This window comes from Dermacentor variabilis, chromosome 1, assembly GCF_050947875.1.
Source record: "Dermacentor variabilis isolate Ectoservices chromosome 1, ASM5094787v1, whole genome shotgun sequence".
Lineage (NCBI taxonomy): Eukaryota > Metazoa > Arthropoda > Arachnida > Ixodida > Ixodidae > Dermacentor > Dermacentor variabilis.
The window spans coordinates 122,882,210-122,905,901 of record NC_134568.1 but is presented as its reverse complement, the minus strand read 5'-3'; the positions used below and the strand labels follow the sequence as shown (position 1 = coordinate 122,905,901).

Below are 23,692 nucleotides of genomic sequence, written 5' to 3'. Positions count from 1 at the left end.
AGGCGTGAAAAAAAAAGCAGGATTAAAACATGTTTTTCTTTCCGGAAATTTTGGAAACATTAAAAGAATATCCAAAGTTATTTAGCATGGAGAGGTAAAAGTGCCTTCCCATCAGAGTTAACGCCAGGAGATGTTACAACTGCTTGTGGCGAATTGTTGATATTTTGTAACAAATATACTACGTTTCGTTCGCTCAGGAGCCCTTCGTAGTAATTGTCATTACCGACGATGAAATCAGTTATGTTGTTCTGCTACGGAGGGAGGGCTAGCGCGCTACGTGTTAGCATTTATTTCAGCTGCAGTCTGTTTGCTACACGGCAAAATTTATGTTGCTGGTTAACCACGGTGAAAGCTAGGTCACGCATCCTAGCGCCTAAGAGGTACGGAACTGTACAAAAGGGGCAGCAGTAAGTAGATTGTTTTGTGCCACCCGATTAAGACCAGTTTAAAATGGCAGTCTTTAAAGCCCTATTATCGTTCATTTTACAGAAAAACAAGGTTGTTTTTAATTTTAAAAATGCAGGCCAAACTTCCATTTTTTAATATGAAATTTAGTGAATTAAGGTATTTGTCTGAAGCACAATGTTCCAAATGTTGCTTTATATAGAATGCAACAATTCCAGTTATGCGGCCAGACAGCCGGCTATCGGAAGACGAGAGCATAAATCTTAGTGCAGGGCTGCACGACTCCCAGGGGGACCAAAGCGAACTTCTCTTGGAGTCGCACTGACCACAATTGGGAGAAAACTGCGAAAATGCAGTTTATATTCGGAGCCATCGTACTTGCTGCCATCCTGAGCACGTTTTGTTATGGCAGGCGGTTATGATCAGTCATCGAAAATAGAAGGTGGCTCTTGATCAGAGATATCAAACGGAACGTCTGCGACCGAAGGAAGAGGCTAGTCTCAAATCATTGTCAGCTATATTTCTGCATTTTTTGCTATCGGGCTGTTTTATAAAACAAAATGAGGGGCCTCTTCCAATGCATTCTTCAAACTCCGTCCAACACTGGTGCGCGATGAGCTCTATAGTGCTAGTTGGAGCCGCAGCCTTCCGGCATCACCGAGAAGGTGTTGCGAAATGCAAACACAGTCGTGTACTTAGGTTTATGTGACCGTTCAAGAACGTCAGGTGGTAAAAATTATTTTGGAGCCGTCCACTACGGCGTCTCTCATCGCCCCAGTGTAGCTTTTGAACGCTAAAACCCGTGAATCAATCGGATGTGTGTTTGGTCGCGCGTCCTTCTTTTCTGCTCCCGAACAAAAATCCCACACCAGCCCCTTACCTGTTATAGTGCTTGACGCAGTCAACGGTTCACGACGGCTATCGTGTTAGGATACAAAATTGTCGTTTATCTCAATATATATATATATATATATATATATATATATATATATATATATATATATATATATATATATATATATATCCATGCAATTATCACCACCATAGAAATCAGAACTCGGACGTTGAGCAGCCCTGGTCTATTGAATGCAATTATTTGTTTGGAGCATCAAGTTACTCAGCTTCATAGAAGAGTTCGCGAGCGGTCCCTCATGAGCAGGCGAATGTGTCGCACGAAACGAAGTAACATTTTGGAAACTAAACGCTGCAACCTGCACGTGCAAAGCTAAACGTACTCATCGAAAAACTTGCATGCTGATGAAACGTGCTCACAGGCTATCCCTGGCACCGGTGGGGTACACACCGCAGACCTGCGCCCTTCCTACAGAACTCCACAGCAGTCTCCCCGCTGAACTGTTCTGCTACTTGCTTATGAAGCCTCAATAATCGTTGTTTCGTTGCAGCGTGCTTAATTAAAGTCACGCGCGGATTCCTTCGATAATAATGCAGCCGCTAGATTGCACATGCTCGTAGGCAAATCGTTATGCAGTAGTGTCGGCGATACCGACAGACGTCATCTTCGTAATCGTAAAGAACGCGTCAATTGCAGTTGTACCATCGATTGGAGGATGAGAGCATGATGTCTATTGGCGGCGAGGAGTTACGGAGTCGCCATCTATCGGAAGCGGCTCGCTGGCGTAGTATGAGGGATCACGTGGCGCGCTCCTCATAGGTTTTGCTGTCAGCGCTCACTAAAAACACCACGCGCGAGCTCTTCCGGACATTTCTGTAAGTACTTTCGAAACGAGAGAAGCTTTTTACTGTCTAAATAATAATCTTGGGCAAACTGAAAGAGCACAATCGTTTACAGACGCTATCTCTTTACCGAATACGTACAGTGAACGCAACTGCGCGCGGTCGCCGCGATGGAGTCTCCTGAACCGGCTTCTTGCGTGAAAGGTAGGTAAACGCTGAGAACAAACTACATGAAGTATGTTCTTATAGTGTTTGTATAACTAAATGTAGCGTAATAGAATGAAGCCTCAATGCAGCGATCGCACAGATTCGCAGCGACCGACTGCGCGTCTGCATGCTTGTCCGCGCACTGTTTCGCTTTCGCCGCGTGCTCGATTTCGCACTGTGCCATGAGCTTTAGGCCGCAGAATATGAGCGTTTGACAGTATACAAGCAACCATTGTTGCGTGGGCGCTATCAGAGCTGTTCAAAAAATAATTTCATTGTAGAGACTTCGACGCCTACGGGGACTGTGATGTACGGGCCGTCGCGACGATTCAATATTTTTTTTATTCTAAATTCTTTTACCTTTCAATATTATTTCTAGAGTTGCGTCACACTGTATGCTTATCGGTGTTCTCAGCGTGCGATTTCCCGCTGCTCCTTTTTTGTAATCCAGTGCACTGATTCATAACACAAACATGACCATATGCCATGCTTTCTTTTTAATGTGCTTCTTACCACTCCCTTTCCACTCCACTGAACTTGCCAGTATCTATAGCATCGACAAGTTCATAGACCAAACCGTCGTGACATTACTCGGGCAATGGACTCGGGCGAGCGTCGACCTCAGTGCGCGTTTTCGAACATCACAGACACGGCGCCGTAGCAGAAATCTTCCTCGCGTCTGTGCTTGCTGGATACTCGAGTTGTAGCCGATGACTGTTTGCCGGTTTTATGGTTCGCGAGCCAAGCTTCACGCGGCTTCTTGTCCTGCGCCTACGTGTGAAGAAGGCTGACATCGGCCTCCGTTACGTACGCCCGGCACTGCGGCACCGAGCAGTAGCCTACCATGTTGCGCGCCTTCAAAGGCAGCCACTACCTATTGTAGTGCTTTCAAGCGTTGTAAAGGAGACACTGGAAGCGGGGAAATCTCCCCACTAAATGAGGACCGCAGCGTACGAGGGAATTTAAACTCTCGTTTTCAGCTGGCTTCGGCGCTCCCGAAGCAGCCGACGCGGCCGCTATGTCCACGTGATCCCTCCTAGCACGTCACGCCGACGGTGGCGCCAGCTTTTCCAGTGGTGGAGCTCGAGGCCAATATAGTTAACCAACACATTTTTCTCAAGCATTATCAAAATCTTGCTCTATAAAGCGTCTAAACTCTAGTTGTGGATCCAGAAAGCCCACCATTTGGAGGCAGAGCATATAGTCAAGCTTCTCAAATTATTGGACTGAAGCGTCGTCAACACCTTTCCACTGAGGTTGTGCGACCAGAAAGCCAGCCACCGGAAGGCTATAGACCAGAAAGACTTGCAGGAAAATTGAGAGTCAAAGGAAAGGACGAGATTATGCGGGGGCATTTCTTGATAGAATTGGACGAAAAGACCAGAAAGACAAAAACTGTTCTTTTACAAAAAACCTGCTATTGACATGATTATTTCAAAGTATAGAAGAGGGAAATAGCAGCTAGGGAAGGGTACGCTGTCAGGCAAGGAACACAAGCGCAGCGTAGCTATTGCAGAATGATGCACAGCTTTTGCAAATGCTCAGCTCATGCGCACCTTCGAAATCGGGTGAGCGCAAGGGCAAGTTCTGGTCTGCGCGCTAGCCGACACGTCCCTAGACAGACTGCGAAAGGCACCTGACCTGTCATTTGAGTCCACTTTTTCTAATCAATGTGAACAGCATACCAGGATTGTCGTCTTTTTATTTCATCTGTCGAAGGGCGGATCCTGTTTCCCACTACAAGTGACGCTTGTCGGAGGTGCCCCTCCGAGCAACAAACATTGACAACGCAGCACACCACCTAACCTCAAAAATATTCCACAAATTGGATTAAATAACGTGTTCCCTGAACGTTAATTTTTAAACAGTGACAACAACCGAGGTCACCCACACCGGCGCACCGTCAACGGGAGCTAACAGCGTTTCATGCTTAAAAGGTAGGACGCCGAAAGCTCACATGTGGAGACAGCAACAGTCTATGTTCGCTGCCGCGCGCGCGCGTAGCGTTAGTTCGCGGATAAAGACGTGTTTACTGAGGCCAGCTTTCTTAAGTAAAATTATCAAAAGGACGCGATCCTCGACCTTTTGACATGCATATGTGATCTCTCACATAGAACTTGCAAATTTTCATTTTTTAGCAGACGCGCTCAATTTCTTCAACCTGCTGTGATCTGCATTTTTATTCCAGCGTGCTTTTTATTCCTGCTTAACTATTTTTACGTTTTTACACTTTTTACTTGCATTTGTATTACTTGTATACTTTTTACTTGTATACTTTTTACTTGTATACTTGTATTATTTACTTGTATTGTTACTTGTTTTCTTTATATATACAATACAAATCTTTTATTTAAAAAACGATGACCTTGAGACACCTGTCCTCTTCGCATACGAGCTCTACGGTGAGGCGGAAATACTTTGCGTTGCTTAAGTTGCACTGAAAAGACTCATTAACAAAAATTTATGAATTAAAAGTTTATTAGCGACTTAGAGGCAGTTGTAGAAATGGTGAATTTGAAGGCAGTGACACTTCAATGCTCTCTCGCTTTTTTTTTTAAGATCTTGAAAATCACACCTAATACCAGATATTTGTCGTCAAATCCTGGCAATATCGAAACCGAGCGCCAGAAGAGCACAGAAAAGAAGGCCCCTCTATCATATCAGAACTGACAACAAGTGCGAGAAGGTTTGAACGTCTCGGCCAGTCGCGGCACTTACTCATACGGCACGCTCTGCCTGGCATGTCATGTGCCGCGCTGTGTGTCGGGTCAGGATTTGCTGCGTCATGCTAGCGTTCAAACTTCTCCTCAGACTTCTTTGCGGGGCGTTGCCGTCTGACGCGCAGCGGGACGCGCTCAATTTGGTTTGTGCCCATATTTGGCCTTCAATTTCCATTATGAATACCTCACTGCACGCGCGTTGTTCTCGATATTTAAAGAAAATGGTTATGCAATAAATTGCGACACCGCACAAGTTTGCCATATAAACAACTGCCCTGAAGCTAATAATAGAAAAAGTAAAGGAGTTTGTGTTTATTGACTACAGAGTAACTTAAGCTGCGGCAAAGTATTTCCGCCTCGCCATAGAGCTCGTATGCGAAGGAGACAGATGTCTCACGATCATAGCTCTTCGATCAAAAAATGTGCATTGTCTAAAAAACAGCACCCTGTTTAGTGTAGAAAACCTCATGCAGTGCACTCAATGTGTACCATTTTTATCGTTTGTATCCAAATGCTCTTCTACCACAAAAATAGGTGGATCCCACGCCTGAGTAGGAATCTGGGATAAGGGAAGCTGTTCTTTACTGAAGTTTTCCTTTCCCCGCTTCACCTCTATGTAGCCAAGCGCTCCACACTCAATGCACGCTCTTGTTCCACGTTGTTCACTTAATGGGGTCCTGAACCACCCCTCGGGCTTGGTGAAATAACATAGTCCGCTGGTATAGCATACACTGCTGTAAACATCTTAGACAAGTTTTGCAGTCGTACGCAGTGCGTGGAGCTTGCTATTCTGCTTTAACTCTTCTGGACGCTTTATTTCGTAATAAAGCGGATTTCCATACGCGGCTGCTATTGGTGAGCTGCGGTCTGCTACGTAGCGTAGATACCGCGGCCGCCGCGGGGTGACGCAATCGGTCCACTGGCTGTGCACACTACGGCTCGCTGTGGGCGACGGCGTTTGACGTACGTTCAGCGCGTCGTAGGCACTAAAATGGGAAGTAGTGGCGTCTACGTTAACATCCCAAATCAAATTTGAACTGCGTGCCACGCTGACTTTCAGTAGGCAGAGCGTAGAGGGCCCGCCCCGCTCTGCCGTAGCCTTCGCAGTGTAAAGGCCCAACCACTGGCATGTGTCGGCAAGCTTCGGCACGTGTGAATGCGTCAAAAGCGTCGGTCGGGAACAGGATGACACGTGGCGACGCGTCGCCGGCGTGCACCAATCAAAGGCGGCTATGCGTCGCCGGCGTCAACCAATCGCAGGCTACGAGGTCTCCGGCGGCTATGCCTATGATGGCCGACGATGCGTAGACGCCGACACCAACGATCGTCCGAGTTCTTTGGACGCACGACGCACGCGACAGCGTTCCTGAAAGACAGTGTTGTGATAGTAGGTCGACAAGGACGCGACCGACGACCGTGGGTTGTGGCAGTGCGACGTGGATCCGAACCGACTTCGAACGACGCCGACAAATCCAACCTGCCCACTGGGATCTGCCGGTCTCAGTGCGATCGTCTGCTAAAGCATCCAACCGAATCACGATTGCCGCAACGTCTGTGCTTGGTGTAGGCGTATTTTGTTGTGCTCGAAACGAATGAAAACATGCTATTCTATTCTAGTCGTTGTTAGTATGTTTTTGACAACGTCATGCACAAGGCATAATTTTCAAGTGACTGGATACGTGCTTTTCAAGCTTTAGAAAACCCGGATCAGTTTATATTCTCGTATTTGATGTTCCTGTAGTGAGTTTTCTCGTGGAGTCTACATTCTGTAACCTTGACAAAACTCAATAAGCAATTGACAATTCATAATATTTTCTGCAGCTGTACACTTTCTATGATTCCTAAGATGCAATAAATGTGGTGAAAGCAAGTTTTCAATCAACGAGAGCTGCCCCCATACATTTGAATGAGTGCCTCAATAGTACGACTTGGCAAATGGCAACAAAAGACACCTAATAAAACCCTCCAATTCTCAAGTTCGTATTGTCTGACGGTATGTCATTTCATTAATGTCGAGAAAGACAGACTTGACATGTTGAAACCAGTTACAAGAGAACGTGGCCTTTGCAGAGTGAAAAGTTCTCTAGCAATACACTCAGACTTGCTAGAGATTGATGCCGCTCAATGTGAAGACCTCCCGATGCGGTGATGATGCGTCAAAACAACCTAGAAAGATAAATGAGGTGCTCCATGGGAAAGATTAGGCAGAAGCAAGAATCGGAAGTTGACAAGCTACGAATTACGTAAATTTTAGTTGTTCTAGATGGTTTTTTGTGAACGCTACAGGTGTTTCAATTCTTTCCGCTGATTTTCTCTGTACCCACTTTTTCACGTTTCTTTCATACACCAACAAGCACAATTATATTGACGCGCATACTTCTTTACCTGCATCCGGTGACCGTATTTCACCAGCTAACAAGTGTTAAACATTATCGCTCGGCGCAGGACGCGCCTGCACGTATCGGAAGTTTCCCGAATATTTTCGATGGTTCTATCCGTTGTCTGTTGTCGACGAACTTGTATAATCTGACTGCATACGCGACACGAATTGTGCAGTAGTTTCTGGAAGGCGCGCGGGCACCAGCGAATACGCTGGAACTTTCGACGACTGATGTATGAAAGCTTACGCGCTTGACCCACAGATGAGATCGACGGTCACCGAATTTGCTCGCCGCTATTGTTGCGAATGAGTTGCTTTTGCTGGGCACTAGTTCGCTAATAAAGAGTTAAATTTGTAACTCTCACTTTTGACTCTGCATCATTTTTCACCGTCAACACTACGTGACAATATTTCTAACACAAATTTTTAAGAAATTATGGGGTTTTACGTGCCAAAACCACTTTCTGATTATGAGGCACGCCGTAGTGGGGGACTCCGGAAATTTCGACCACCTGGGGTTCTTTAACGTGCACCTAAATCTAAGTACACGGGTGTTTTCGCATTTCGCCCCCATCGAAATGCGGCCGCCGTGGCCGGGATTCGATCCCGCGACCTCGTGCTCAGCAGCCTAACACCACAGCCACTGAGCAACCACGGGGGGTCACAAATTTTTCAATTATACTTTGCGTGCCTAATTCTTACATAGTTGGCTGCGCAATGAGCTGCCAAAAATGAAATCGTACAACAGCTTTTGATATGATATGGCATAGCCGTGCAGGTGTTTGCAAAACGATCTTGTAGACAGAGGACGCGCGAGCGCGAGCGCTGATGTCAATATTTTGTGCACTATTGTTACTTCAAAGGAAAGAAGAAACTGTTGCGGCAAGCGTGCATTCATTAATCAAACGTGTTTTCATATATAAAAGAGCATACAGATCACTAACTTATTGTTTAAAGCTTAGGTTACAGCGGGCTGTTTTAGGCCGGACTTGGACGATTGAAGACAAAATAGTCCGACAACAGTGTGCCGCAGCCGAGTAGCGAGCGTCGGCGCGCGTCAGAGGAAGAGATAGAGATTCTTGGTTTGGGAAGGAAAAACAGCTTGTGTCCAGTGGTTGAGTGCCCTTTTCCACCAACCGACGCGAAGCGACGTGTTCGCTTCTCGGCGCGTGCCGAAGCGCACCGACGCATGCCAGTGGTCACGCCTTAAGGCATTGAAAAAGGAGTGGAAGCACAGCGAAGGACATGTTTGATTGCCAATAACTCCACTCACTTCTGCTGAACGCACTGCAGCACTTTTTGCGGCGAAGTATTTCTGAATTAGCTAATTTTACCTTTAAGCGCATTTGTCCACTTCGATAAAAAGCGGTTCAGGACCCCTTTAACTTCTTTCTCCACATCTGGCCGCTTTTGTTGCCGACTTCTTCTTCGCTTCGATGCAGCCGACTCCTTCAACTTTCTACTGCCGGCTTCTTCAGTTCTTGTCTCTTGTTCTGCTGGTCTATTTGGACACGTACCTAGTGGCACATATCCATTCCTGGAGATTGGCCAAGAATGTTTATATACTCAGCGTCACATGCGCAGGTGCACATAACCAATGGCCCACGTTACCTATCCAGACACACACCCAGTGGTTCTTGCAGTTGCACATACTCAGCGGCCCAAGTTGCATAATCGTCTGGACAGCAGCAACCAGCAGTCAGCTGCCGCAAAGCGGGGAGAAGAGCCCAAAGCTTCATTTCATTAATCTGACACATGCGCGTTTGTGTACAAAGAAAGCCATTTGATATGATCATTGCGGTGAAAATCAAACCCTTTTGAACCCCTAATTTGAACAGGCAATATTATGCAACTTACAAAACGAAACAAGCCACCAGCTTTGATTACGCCAAGACGTTATTAGAGAAAAAAAACGTCTTCCAATAACTCGCATAGTCGACTCTGGAAGCAGTAGTTGAAAACTAAATGATTTAGCATCTCTGGCACTGCAGTATAGTCGCACAATGGGCTTAGAACCCACATTTGCAGGCACACACACATTTGGCAAAACCACAGCAAGCAGTCGCCTATGGGCGAGAATACTTCCCGTCGGATATTACAGTGACGCGCCTTAGTTGTCGAGCGCATTGACAATTTCGGCAGCATGAGTATCGTAGAGTCTGCTAATGCCTCTCGCTACAACGGGACGCCTCGTTCAGCTCTTGTTTCACTTATGTCAGACGAAAGCGACGCGGGCTGTAAGTGACTGCTCTGAGAGTTTACGGCCCCCTGAGTAACGGAGCGCCTCCTTTTGCCTCGCGTTTCTTGCTGCAGGAGGACAGCAACGTTCTCGTGGTCGATTGGAGCGGATTGGCAGCCACAGCGTACGCCAACGCAGCGGCCAACACGGCTGCCGTGGGGCGCACGCTAGCGCTGCTCATGCAGCGGCTCGTGGACGAGTTCCCGCTGCGCGCCGCGCGCGTGCACGCTATCGGATACAGCTTCGGCGCGCAGGTGGCCGGCTTCTTCGGCAGAAACATCAAGAAGAATACGGGCACCCTCATCGCTCGTATAACAGGTGAGCCTCGAGAACGCAAAGATGATAACCAGTATTGCAAGACATTTCCACTCGGATTTCGCACTGAACTTTACTGTTCATTCACTTAAGCTACAGCCCTGTCTATACTGCTTAGACGACCACGATGTGTACAGCTTCGGTTATAATGGCTGTCACTCGGTGACACCATTGCTGTCACATGCATTCCTTGTTGGAATGGCCCAACAGACCTAACTACGACGCCTGCAGCTGCGATAATATAACTGCGCCGATGCTTTGTATACCTGCCCACGTTACAGTGCGGATATGTAAGCGCTGCATAGCGCTTGACACGCCGGAGAATTACCCGCTATCGGCACAAAATATCGTAGGGAATTTACCATCCAGGACAACTGTCCTGAAGACTGCTAGTGCTTTACTTCCTTTTATGGTGTGAATTCACGGTCCTTCGAGATCTCTGGTTGAATTTAAGGCTATACCTCTCATTTGTTTGTGAAATTTCCATCACTTTTCCCTCTCTTTCCTTCCCACTCTCTTTCTAACTCCTTTTTTCATACCCGCGCGCAGAGTAGTATATCAGAGACACATCTTGGTAAATTCCTTTCCCTGCCTGCTTTGACTTTAATTCCACGAAGTGCGCCATTGCCTAGTATTCTTAGCAAGAAATCATTGTAGACAATGCCCGCAATAATCCAGCAAAGTTGCCTCAGAGCCCCCAGCAGTTACTCGCTGGCCCGAGGTCAGGCGCAGCATTGAACAATATAAGAACCCTTCCTTTAGGTACAACTAGGCAATGAGTCAAGAGCCTCTCAATCCAATGACCGACGCTTTGCCGACAACGTTTGTATTTCGATGTAATAGTTCATTTTTAAATGGGTTTTATGTGCAAAAACCACTTTCTGATTATGAGGCACGCCGTAGTGGAGGACTCCGGAAATTTTGACCACCTGGGGTCCTTTAACGTGCACCTAAATCTAAGTACACGGGTGTTTTTGAATTTCACCGCCATCGAAAATGTAATAGTTCTGCGGAAACCCGCAAGGTGGACAGAAGTAATTAAGAAAGGGAAAATCAGACATCCACCCGTTCGTAGCGATTGCCACAAAGGAAACCCAAACGGGTTCCTCGAAAGAAAAGCCCGCAGTTGAAGAAAATTTTGTCCTGGTCCATGAATTTTTCTTGCGGGTTTCCGCAGAACAATTACGTCAAACTCTTTCTTTTGCTTCGAGTTCTTGACAAAATCGACTTCGCCCTGCCATCGCCGCCTGGTTAGCTCAAAAGGTAATGCGGCTGCCCCGGAAAGGCGGTGGTCCCGGGTTCAAGTCCCAGACCAGGACGAATCTTTCTTTAACTGCGAGGCTTTTCTAGGTCTCAACATACCTCCTGTAAACACGCTGTGAATAGCATTGGAAAGATCGCATCTCCCTGCCTGACGCCTTTCTTTATTGAGATTTTGTTGCTTTCTTTATGGAGGACTACGGTGGCTGTGGAGGCGCTATAAATATCTTTCAGTATTTTTACATACATACGGCTCGTCTACACCCTGATTCCGTAATGCCTCCATGACTGCTGAGGTTTCGACTGAATCAAACGCTTTCTCGTAATCAATGAAAGCTATATATAAGGGTTGGTTATATTCTGCACATTTCTCTATCACCTGATTTATAGTGTGAATATGGTCTATTGTTGAGTAGCCTTTACGAAATCCTGCCTGGTCGTTTGGTTGACAGAAGTCTAAGGTGTTCCTGATTCTATTTGCAATTACCTTAGTAAATACTTTGTAGGCAACGGACAGTAAGCTGATCGGTCTATAATTATTCAAGTCTTTCGTCCCCTTTCTTATGGATAAAGATTACGTTGGCGTTCTTCCAAGATTCCGTACGCTCGAGGTCATGAGGCATTGCGTATACAGGGTGGCTAGTTTTTCTAGAACAATCTGCCCACCATCCTTCAACAAATCTGCTGTTATCTGATCCTCCCCAGCTGCCTTCCCCCTTTGCATAGCTCCCAATGCTTTCTTTACTTCTTCCGGCGTTACTTGTGGGAGGTCAAATTCCTCTAGACTATTCCCTCTTCCATTGTCGTCGCCGGTGCCACTGGTACTGTATAAATCTCTATAGAACTCCTCAGCCACTTGAACTATCTTATCCATATTAATAATGATATTGCTGGCTTTGTCTCTCAACGCATACATCTGATTCTCGCCTATTCCTAGTTTCTTCTTCACTTCTTTTAGGCTTCCTCCGTCCCTGAGAGCATAATCAATTCCATCCATATTATACTTCCTTATGTCACCCGTCTTACGCTTGTTGATTAACTTGGAAAGTTCTGCCAGTTCTGTTCAAGCTGTAGGGTTAGAGGTTTTCATACATTGGCGTTTCTTAATCAGATCTTTCGTCTCCTGCGATAGCTTACCAGTATCCTGTCTAACGAAGTTACCACCGACTTTTACTGCACATTCCTTAATGATGCCCATAAGATTGTCGTTCATTGCTTCAACACTAAGGTCCTCTTCCTAAGTTAAAGCCGAATACCTGTTCTGTAGCTTGATCCGGAATTCCTCTATTTCCCCTCTTACCGCTAACTCATTGATTGGCTTCTTATGTACCAGTTTCTTCCATAAGAAGCTGATCAATGAGTTTGTCGGCCGCAACCTGTTCTTTCAGTGAGCAACGTTGCACTGTAATTAATAATTCGCGGGTGTTCCCTTGGCAAACTTGCTCAGCGTACATTACGAGTGCAGTTGAAGAATTGTGCAGTATCGATCTTACCATCATTTCCCAATCGCTATCCTCACATAAAGGAGTAGCAGGCAACGAGGCAGCTTAGAGTTTTGCGCACACACAAATTTACGTCCTCAGGGGTTTACCTTGCCCCACAACGTTAATCGCCATCTGCCGTGCTTGCGTTTCCTTTCTTGAAAACGCCGCGCTCGTTACTTTCCTGTCGAGAATGCTCTGTCGTGCTGATAACGCGCATGCCGTTCGTGACTTGGAAGTACCGGCCTTGACGATTATTGTTGTGTGGCAAATATACACCCCAAAGGGTGCAACTGTTTTTAGAGTGTACACTCTTAGAAATATTTACACCCTCTGGGGCGTATCTTGTCCCACAACAATAATCGTCATCTGTCTTGCCCGCGTTTCCGTTTTTTAACGCTGCGAGGCCAGTACTTCCCAGTCACGAACGGCATGCGCGTTATCAGTGTGACGCAGCTTCTTGAAAGGAAAGTAGCGAGCGCCGAGCTTTCAAGAAAGGAAACTCGGGCAAGACAGATGACGATTATCGTTGTGGGACAAGATAAGCCCCGCAGGGTGTAAATATTTCTAAGAGTGTAGAGCAAACTAATAGGGCACCGCAGGATGCAGTCATGAAACCGGCAATCTTAAGACACTACCTCTCATTGTAATCTCTACCACACGAAACATGCGTGTTTAAGAGAGAGAGAGAGAGAGAGAGCACAGAATTTATTGTAGAAAAGACAGATAGGTTGGCCTGAGCTACACTCTTAAACAAATCCCTTTGGGTCGTATCTTACCACACAACAATAATCGGCATCAGTCTGGTCCGCATTTCCTTTCTATAATGCTGCGAGCACGGTACTTCCAAGCCACAGACGGCATGCGCGTTATCAGCATGACAGAGCATTCTCGATAGGAAAGTAGCGAGCGCGGTGTTTTCAAGAAAGGAAACGCAAGCAAGACAGATGACGATTGTTGCTGTGTGGCAAGATACGACCCAAAGGGTGTAGATTTGTTTAAGAGTGTAGTACACTCTGAAAACAGTTGCACCCTTCGGGATGTATATTTGCCACACAACGATAATCGTCATCTGTCTTGTCCGCATTTCCATTCTTTAACGCGGCGAGCCCGGTACTTTCCAGTAACGAACGACATGCGTGTTATCAGCAAGACATAGCATTCCCGACAGGAAAGTAACAAGCGCAGCGTTTTCAAGAAAGGAAATGCGGGCAAGACAGATGACGATTATCGTTGAGTGGCAAATATACACTCCAAAGGGTGTAAACTTTTCTTAAAGTGTATGCTCTGATCTGCTACTTTGCACAGGTAACGGAAGAAAGGGACTTCGCATAACTGAAGCCACCTTCCTTTATCGCATCCGCACGGGGTCAGCGCCGACACCTGCTTGGAGGTACATGACAGTGCTACTGAACGCGTCACTGTCGTGTGCGCCTTGTCAACCTCGTGGTGACATTAACCGTATTTTTTAGAGAGCTTTGAATGTCAAGTTTATTTAAAACGTGCTCAAAGTACAGTTTTGAAGGCCACCCTGGCAAGAAAGCTGTCAACATACAGCTTGATGAAGCCAGGGGGCCACCACCAGGCAGCATCAGCCCCCCCCCCCCCATCGCACACATCCGTAATAAAAACAATAAGCTTTCGTAAGTAGCTTCATTAATGCAACACGTGGCATATATCCACTTTCCTGGGCATGAATACATCTACATACATGTATTTAGATGTATGTAGACACCGAAAAAATGGAATAGTGTTAGTATAAATGCAAACGCAGAAGAGCCAAGCGCACAAGCGGGAGTGACATAGTGTACTGGATATACGGGCACCAGATATGTAGAGGGAGGTGCTTAGGATCCTTCTGGAATTTCTATGCGATAAAAAGCTGGAGTGTGAAAGCTAAGCCGTGTAGGCAGGCTGACAGTGTGAGGTGACTTTGGTGGTGCGTAACTTGGTGCTCCCACTTTAACCCGTCCTCGTGGTTTGTTTTGCCTGTATGCGCTTGCATTGGCTTCAAACTCAACTGCCCCTGATAAGAGGACCACGGGCAGAGCAATTTCCGGCCGTTTGTTCCAAGACTAGTTCAGTGCGCAGCTATTCCTCGTTCCTCCCCAACGTTTTCATGCTCCTGCCGCATCAGTTGCCGCCATCTATTTTTTTTTTTCCTTTAGACCTGATGGCCCGAAGCATCAGATACCGAAACTAAACCAAGTCCAGATGAACGCATTTGTGCAACTGTTTCTTTCCTTATAAAAAAATTCTGCCCCGATTACGTGAAAAGTCGTAGCACCTCACCTGCCAACGCACTATTACTTCTCCATAATAAATACGCACGCGTTACCGCCTTACTTTGTTGCCCTGATAAACCACGCGAGATGTGGGTGCCTTTAGAGCGTATAACAAGCACTTCCGCGCAGCCCGATTCATCTCCCACCCAAACAAAAGATTGAAGGGTTCACAAACGTGTTCACAAACGTGTTCAATCTGTGTTCACAAACAAATGTTCACAAACGTGTTTTTCCTGCCGCACGTGGTGTCTTGAGGAAACAAACGAAGCCTGGAGGCGATGGTTGTACCGAAGTGCGTTCTCGCTTCGTCAGCGTGTTGGAGTGCTGCTTCTTGTGTTGCGTAATGTACCAGTTTACTTCGAGGAGATATCCCGCCGCACCTATTTCAAATTGCTTCCTCGAAAGCACTACTCTTCTCTTTCACTCAGTTTCTATTCATTCTTGAGGAGTGTCCTTGAAATCGTGTATGAGACATTACGACTTGTTGCCCTGGAGCTTTTACGAAACAAAACTTGGAACAGCGCCACTTGAGGCGCCTTTCTCTCTTGTTTATCCATCACCTTCGCCACAGCAAGAGCACAAACTGCTGCCTGAAGTTTCTTTCTTACTTTATTAATTTCGCGTAGGTCTAGTAGGGGCTGACCTCTCGGCTGACGCAGGCTAACTCTTGTTTCTCAGGAAGATGGTATTAAACGTTCTGTGTGAAGACTAAAAGAATATGAAAGCGAAGGAATGAGATATAAAATGAATAAAACATGAAGCATCTGTATCCCAATATCATCGCCCAAACAGAAAGTGCCCAAAATTTCAGAAATGTTTTTTTTTTTCCTAAGAAACTGACTTTCTTACTGAAGTATGAAATATTGTTACCGTGGACTCTCACGGGTCAAATCAGCGCAACGTCCTTCGCATGGAACTTTCATAACTTACCGCTTCTTCCTATTTAATCAAAGTGAGACGTTTATCAAGTATTCGTATCGTATCAAGTATCGATGCTAAATGATTTTTTTTCACGCAAGGGAGAACTGCCCTCCACGTGACTAGCAGAATCCTAAAAAGTGACCAATTGCGGTGTCCTCAAACTAGAAAAAGAAATTATCCAGATCCGGAGAGCGTACGCCAGACCGACAACTTTCCCGCGTAGTCAGATTACCCTCTAAGCTAATCAGGAAGTTCGCGGATGGATGAGTGAGGCCCAATTAATCGAAACGCTGAAAACTTGGGTCGGGACAGTGTAACGATTATATTGCAATTATTTTGCTTGCCGCTCTTGGTCTGTGGTCAGAGCGGCGCTCCGCCTGCATTATCGCCAGGATTGGCAGGTAGTGAGCGATGGATAACAAGAAGGGAATTGGAATCGAGCAAAAGGAGTCCTTACGTTACACCGGCTTTGAACAAATTAATTATACACATACGTACTACGCGAATGTGCAAGGCAGAGTATGTATCTAGTAAGAAAAAAATTGCCATCCACAAGAAAGCAGCAGAATGGAAGTTTTGCGGTGGTCTTACTAAATTTTACCAAACCGGCGTATTATGCATGCTGTAACAATAAAAAGTATAATAACAAGAAGATAATTAACTATAATGTAGGTAGTTTGTTTTATAAGCCGATAACGAAGTAGCTCCCAGTTTTTCTAATTTCGAAATCATCTTTACTGAATGCTAGCATACAAGATTTGCACATAACAAAAAACTTCATTTTCCTCAAAGTTCGCTCTCATTGTGGCGAATTCCCATTTCATCTTCTTTTTTCTTTTAGTTTTCTTTTTTCTCGCTGTGGTGTCATAACGCTTTTGAGACTTTTATCTACGTTGGCACCCTACCTTATTTTCATTATAGCTCATAGTTTCTTTAGCATTTTTTTTATTTATGTCTTTGCATATATATAACATTCAAAAAAGAAAATCGACGAACCTTATGGCATAGTTTTTAACTGACGTTTCGGCCGGAGGACCGCCATTTGTCGCTCTGACGAAGACCGGTCCTCCAGAGGAAACGTCAGTAAAAACCTATGCCATAAGGTTCGTCCATTTCCTTTTTTGAATGTTATACCTTCGGGTCTGGCAGGAAACCCGACGTCTTGTATATATATATATATATATATATATATATATATATATATAGTAGGCAAAGAGGAATTCTTCAGGCTAACTTTCAAACGTAAAGAACTTGAGTGGTGCCACAAGGTAAACAGAACGAGTATTTAATTTCAACAGTTTCGAACGGTGGACCGATCTTCATCAGGGTTTACAAAATATGGCAGTTCGGCCCTGGTAGTGAAGACACCAGACCGGGTGCCCGGTCGTTCTCAGATACATCGGTCCACCGATCGCAACTGTTGAAATTAAATACTTGTTCTGTTTACCTTGTAGCACCACTCAATTTCTTTATATATATATATATATATATATATATATATATATATATATATATATATATATATATATATATATATATATAACAGGTATTCTTCTTATGGTTGTTATATGCGTGTAGTTCACGCTTAATTTACATACATCTGTACGTACTCGCATACTTGCACTTTTTACTATTTTCTTTCATTTCTTTGTACTTCCGCTCAACTTCTTCTCTATAATATTTGTTCTATCCTAATGTAAACAGTATGTTAATACCCTTATTTTACGCCGACGAAGCCGCCCGACCTGCACATGAAAGTGATCAATGTGTTTTGATTCCGCTTTCGCGAACAGATGGTGAGATTTACGTTCCGTGAAGATACTTTGCCCCTGTGAGACTCGAACGTTTTCACCATGTGTCGTTTGGGTTCGTTGTCTCCGGATATACAGATGTATCTACCGTCTAGGCTACCACGACGGGAACAAACCAGGCTGTACCATCTGTGGCTAGATGTAGCATTTACAAACTCTTCTGCCTTCCTTATTGGAATGGCCAACAGCCCCACGTACGGCACATCCAGCTGTGATGAGACGCTCGCACACATTATATGTGTCTGCCCGCGCTATAGCGACGAGAGGCAAGTGGTGTGCAGAGTGCTGGAGCAGTTGGACAATCGTCCGCTAGCAGAACTGAAAGCTCTAGGGCTGTGCTGCCAAAGGAAATTCCCGCACGAGGCCTTCTTCGCGCTACTGCGATTCCTGCGGTCTACGAGGCCTCACGATAGACTTTAAAAACACCGCCCCCTACAGCTTTATAGTGTACACGGTTTGTTTGTGCTCATCTCTCTTTCTCTCTCTCCCCCCTTTCCGCTCTCTTTCTCTTTTCATCCCCTTACTCCTTCCCTCCCGTGCAGTGTAGCCAACCAGAGCTCCCTCTAGTTAACCCCCTGGTCTTTCTTTGCATCATTTCTCTCTCTCTTTCTCTACCATTATATTGCTTTATTTTACTGTCATATAGTCCTTCCTTTCATCATTTAACCTGGACCGGAGGTCCCATCATTGACTATGGGACCTCTTTTTGTATTTCATATCTGTCAAAACTTGTAGATACCTTGCGAAGCAATAAAATTGGGAACATGTCATTACGTAAGTATTACATGTAAAGCGAATAAATTACATTGAATGAGGCTTACAATCTACGCGCATAATTACATCGGCGCGTTGCACAGCACAGCAGAGACGTCGGCCTACCACGTACAGCTTGGACGTGCAGCAATTCAACCAAGGCATTGCGCGACGCCACAGGCCACTCTATCTTGTCTTAAAAGACTGCCGAGAGTAATGCAGTATACGGGTGAAATAGCAGCAAAATATTGTTTACCATCAAACCTCAGCACAATTTCGTCAAGTGTTTTTCGTCACACAATGAAATGGCCGAACCAAGATGTAGGACGTCACGCTTACAGCAATGTGGGAGGTCAAGTTTCAGGGTCACCAGCTGAAATGTATGAACGGTGTCTCACAATCGTGATTTTCTTTTATCTTTTACGCTTGGAGTGCAAGGCCCGCCGTCTTGGTTAAGTCAAGAGTGCTATGTGGAGAAATGAAACATTAACGGTTGGCACAAGGTCTGTCAAAATTCCGATATCTTAAAGAATTCGTAATTGGTTCCTTCACTTCCATCAGACCACATTTAGCCTAATATTGGGTTTATTAAGACGCTTTAAGCCGGCCGCGATTCACCGCCCGCGCCCAGGAATTTGTCACTTTTGACTGCTGATGGGCCCCTCAGCTACCAGGTGTCGGCACTGCGAGGTGACGTAACAAATGACGTAAAATGCAGTGTTTGGTATGTGACTGAACAGACACGAGTTAGCGTGAAAAAAAAAAGCCGCAGCTTTGCCCGAAATATGGAGTACTGATAATGATAGCAAAGTATTAGAAAACTACACGAAGCACACGAAGGTTCGCCTACTTATCCGCCATATGAACTGCAGTAAACATTCACTTACTAAATAAATTAACAAGCACCATGTTACATTCGTACAGCTAAGCATGAACAGATCTCACTCGATGACCATGAACACTCGCTGTCACAACACTGGGGTGATGAAGAGCGCAGGCAGCGGGGAGTGAACGTTTCGGGCTGCCTCTCACTTCACCACGTCCCGGGAACCTAATATTCGGCGACCTCCAACACTAGGCACGCGGAAACACAGTGCGCATGAAGCCATCAGCCATCTCGGCTCGCACTTACATGAAACCGCCCCAAATTACCTCCAAAATATGCACGTGAGCCGCGCATGCGGTCAGCCACGTGGGCGGCAGAGATGCGCTCTCTCCCCTCCTAGAGCGCACTTGATGAGGTGATCTCAAACATTGGGAGCCCGAGAAGACTGCGCACCAAAGCACCATCCTTCTTGGCTTACCTTTGTACGCTTTCCCTCGCACCCACAGCAAACGGCACACGTGGCGCGATAGGAGCTTATCACATTTGACTTTATGCCGAACGTCACGGCAACGGCAACAAGAGCGGTGATAATTCGTCTGGATTGTCCATACGCTTGATATCGCAATTCAAAAAAGGAAACTAGCTTCTGTGCCGTAATCGAACCGCCAACCTCACGTTTGTGTTATTAGTAAGTTTTATTGTGTTCGTCGAATCGGTTTTGGTCATGGCCACAGTGGGCGCGGCAGCTGACCAGGAGTGTCTGCGAGCCAGGACGCTATTTCTCTAGCTCGGCTGTTTTCTCCTGATTTCTGCGCACATCTTTGGAGGGCCGCCATGGTTCGTGGCGCGGATTCAAGTTGACGTCCCCTTGCCTCTGCTGGGCATGACGACTTCAGCGACGGCTGCGTCTAGGAAGCGGACCGGCCTCCAGAGCGACACCGACGGCGATGACATCAGTGTCTACTCGCTCAGCAGTGAGGAATTCTCCGATGACGCCTTCGAGCTTGTGTGGAGTCGCAAGGCGGAACGAAGACACACCACCAGGGCATCCATGTCTTCGAACACGCCAACGGTAGGACCAACTCGGAATACCGCAGTCAGTACAATTCTATTTGTACCAGAACTCTACCGACAACTTGAGGCGACTCAACAGACAGTCTATCCGGGTGCAACTTGAAGCGGTGGCACCCGACAAAACCGAGACGTTAGAGTCAATTGACCCACGAAAAAAATGTGTTGGCTATTGACGTCCCACATGAGTCTGCGCTGAGATATTTGAGCAAAGTTACAGAACTTGGCGGCATAAAGCTCCGCTCGTACATCCTCCTGGACGGTAGTTACACTACTGGCGCCACCTGCGACGTGGACATCTCCATCTCCAGCGCTGACTTGCCCATTCTAGTGACACCTGCCGTTGATGGCGTCGCCATAACCCATGTGTATCGCCTCGGCACATCCCGCTGTGCGAAAATAATTTTCAATGGCGAGACTCTCCCTTCGCCCTTCAAGGTGGGCCATTTTAGGCATCCGGTGCGACCATTTCTCCCAAGGCCACTCCAGTCCTGCAATTGTATGAGGCTGGGACACGTGAGCGCCATGTGTGAAAACACGAGAGTTTGCGCACGCTGCCGCAAGCCCCACGCTGCGGACTCTTGTGCAGCCACGGTTCTCAAATGCACTAATTGCATTGGGTCCCATGACGCTTCCTCGAAGGACTGCCTCAAAATGAAGAAGGAAAAGATGGTCTTGAAGCAGATGGCGAGAGTCCATCGGGAAGTTGTTGAGGCCCTTAGAAAGCGACGCTCCCGGCGCCGTCGCACTTCAAAGAACGCTGATGCTTATGTGAAGAGTACGCCCCATCCGACAACACCTCCTCTTTTGCCCCCTAGGCCTGGCGGAATCGAATCTAAGTCTAACAACGTCATGGCGGAGACCAGACAACTTGGTCCGGACTATTAAAGCCACAACCAAAGCCAGAACCACAGCGGAAGACACAACCGAAGCCGTAGCCGATGCCACAGCCGATGTCGCAGCCGACGCTACAGCCGGAGCCGGTGCCACAGTCGATGCCACAGCTGGAGCTGGAGCCACGTCAACTGATACAGCGGCGCACCGGTGCAGGGTGCACAGCGCGGGTTCCTGGCAAATTGCCCGAAGAAGACCGGCATGTGGTTATGATGCTCCGGTCCCTGATGAATACTTTTCGAATGTTCTTAAATAACCTGCACACTCGGTCAGCGCGAAGTGCAATGCAAGTGTTGGATGCTCTCAATTCAGTACTTGCAAGTCTTGAGTAGGCGCCATGGCTCACCCACAGCATTCTGTTCGCCCTGAAGTCAAAAATGCTGGCTTTTACTTTAACGATACACTGCCACGTACTGCAAGGTACTGCTGACGACCAGCGGCTCCTTGGTGTTCACAGGTGGCTTCAACGTGCATCACCCGCTATGGGGAAGCACTACGATTAGCTTCAGGCAGCAGAATGACGGCAGCCTAATGTATCGTCGGTGCACTTGCTTGGACTTGACTGATTTCTATGTGCTTTGCTGCGTGCACACACAATGTTCCCTCTATCCCGCTTTCCTCTTTCTGTTCCCCCTTCCCCTTCCCTCAGTCTGGGGTAGCAATCCGGACGCTCGTCTGGTTGACCTTCCTGCCTTTCCTCTCTTTGCTATCTCTCTCTCTCTCTGTCACTTGACTTTGTGAATTTGGAAAAAACAAATTAGAAACCCTTTTCTGACTGTTTCGAGGCACATATGTCAGCGAGCTGAAAAGCAAAATTTTTGCACTTTCATAAGACCTCTGTAATACTGCAATCGACACCATAGTTTCTTCGCAAAACACTTTCCACTTCCGCCATAGAATTTCCCACAAAAAGTCGCAGTTTTATGCGAAAGGCGAAGCATTGGTAGCGATAGCAAAGTACTAGCCCTTTCTCCGCGCACTCCGCGCTAAAGGACCCAAATAAACCGATTCTTTTTATTAGTTCAAACAAATATACATGCAATGAAATATCCATTAATATGCCACTAAATGTATTTGCCTTCAAAACTCTAGGGTTAGCTGAAAATATATCTTCTTAACACTAAGATAGAGCGATATGGCGACTTTGATGAACCCCTGAATAACTTGGCTTCGACCGTTCTAAAAGTTGGTTGGCCTCTTTGTGGTGCACTTGAAAGCAAAAAAAAATTGTGCACAGCGCCATGCTACACTCTTCGCACTAGGTCTGGCTTTCTTTCGAGTGTTTCTCTTCCTATCAGCTGAAGATCGTTTTAGCCCACGAAGCATCTTCTTGTTGACTTTTGACTTTTAGCAGTTGTCGGAATTTACTTGGCGAAGTGGTGAACGACAAGCCCTAACATGAGCAGCTAAGGATTGACAGTTTTCTTCTTTTTTTTTTTTTTTTGAGATTGTGGTCGGGAGTTCTCATCCCTCAGACTATCTACAACGTGACGATGAATTTGGGAAACTGGTTGCCAGTACAAAAGCGCGCTTCTCTGTCGTGTCACCTAACGCGCAATATAAATAAATGCATGCAGTGGACGCTGAACAAACATGCTTCCTAAAGTCGAACTCGGCTCTGCATGATTTGGTTCGGACGGGCCCAACTCACCCTTGGTAGGAGCAGTACAAATTCCAACGACCACACTTGTTCGTCCTTGGTAGCGAAAGGGTTAGACAACTACACGAAGTAAAATTCGTAGTTTTATTCGCCTTAGAAATTACAGTTGACATTCGCTTACTAATCAAATTAACAAGCGTTGTGTCAAGCGCGCACAGGCAAACATGAACGGATCTCACTCGATGACCGCGGGCACTGGCTGTCACAACGCTGGCGAATTCCCCTTCATACTGCCTGTCGCTTCAGCGCGAACTGGGCGATCGAAAACACAGCGCATACGAAGGCACCAGCGAACTCCACCATCTCGGCTCGCCAATCTTTGCACTCACCGCAGACTACCTCCAAGATAAACTGCTAGTAGGTACAGCGGGGCGTGGCGCTTTTAACGGCGCTCGACGTCTCTGCGCAGGCGCGAGTAAGAGCGGGTGCGAGAGAGAAAACCTGAGGGCCTTTGCTCCTTCAATATGTGACTCTGCCTAGGCACTACGGTGGAGAAATTGCTTTGCGCGAGTAGCGCGCGTTTGTCCCTAGCCGTGCCGGCATGGCGGAGGGGGGTTGAGTTTGTTTACACTCCGCCGCTGACTGCCCGCGCGGTGAGGCAGTGGGCACGGACGCCCCATTTGGTGATCACTGTCTCTGAAGGGGCAAGGTTCTGACTGGTCTTGTATAAGTCGCGGGTCACTTTGTTAGTCGCGACGATAGATTGCATTTTTTTACAAGCACTGCTCCAGGAGGGCACATGTAACCGGCAAACGGAGGCCTCAGGAGA

General features: G+C 46.5%; 1 protein-coding gene across 1 annotated transcript in view; it reads left to right on the top strand.

Annotated features, from left to right (window-relative positions):
• LOC142584166 (putative phospholipase A1 magnifin) overlaps positions 1 to 23,692 on the top strand; it is a 49,656-nt gene that overhangs the window by 9,272 nt on the left and 16,692 nt on the right. The window contains exon 5 of the mRNA XM_075694337.1: positions 9,721 to 9,964. Within this exon, the coding sequence (XP_075550452.1) occupies positions 9,721 to 9,964 (244 nt within the window). The remainder of the gene's footprint in view (positions 1 to 9,720; positions 9,965 to 23,692) is intronic.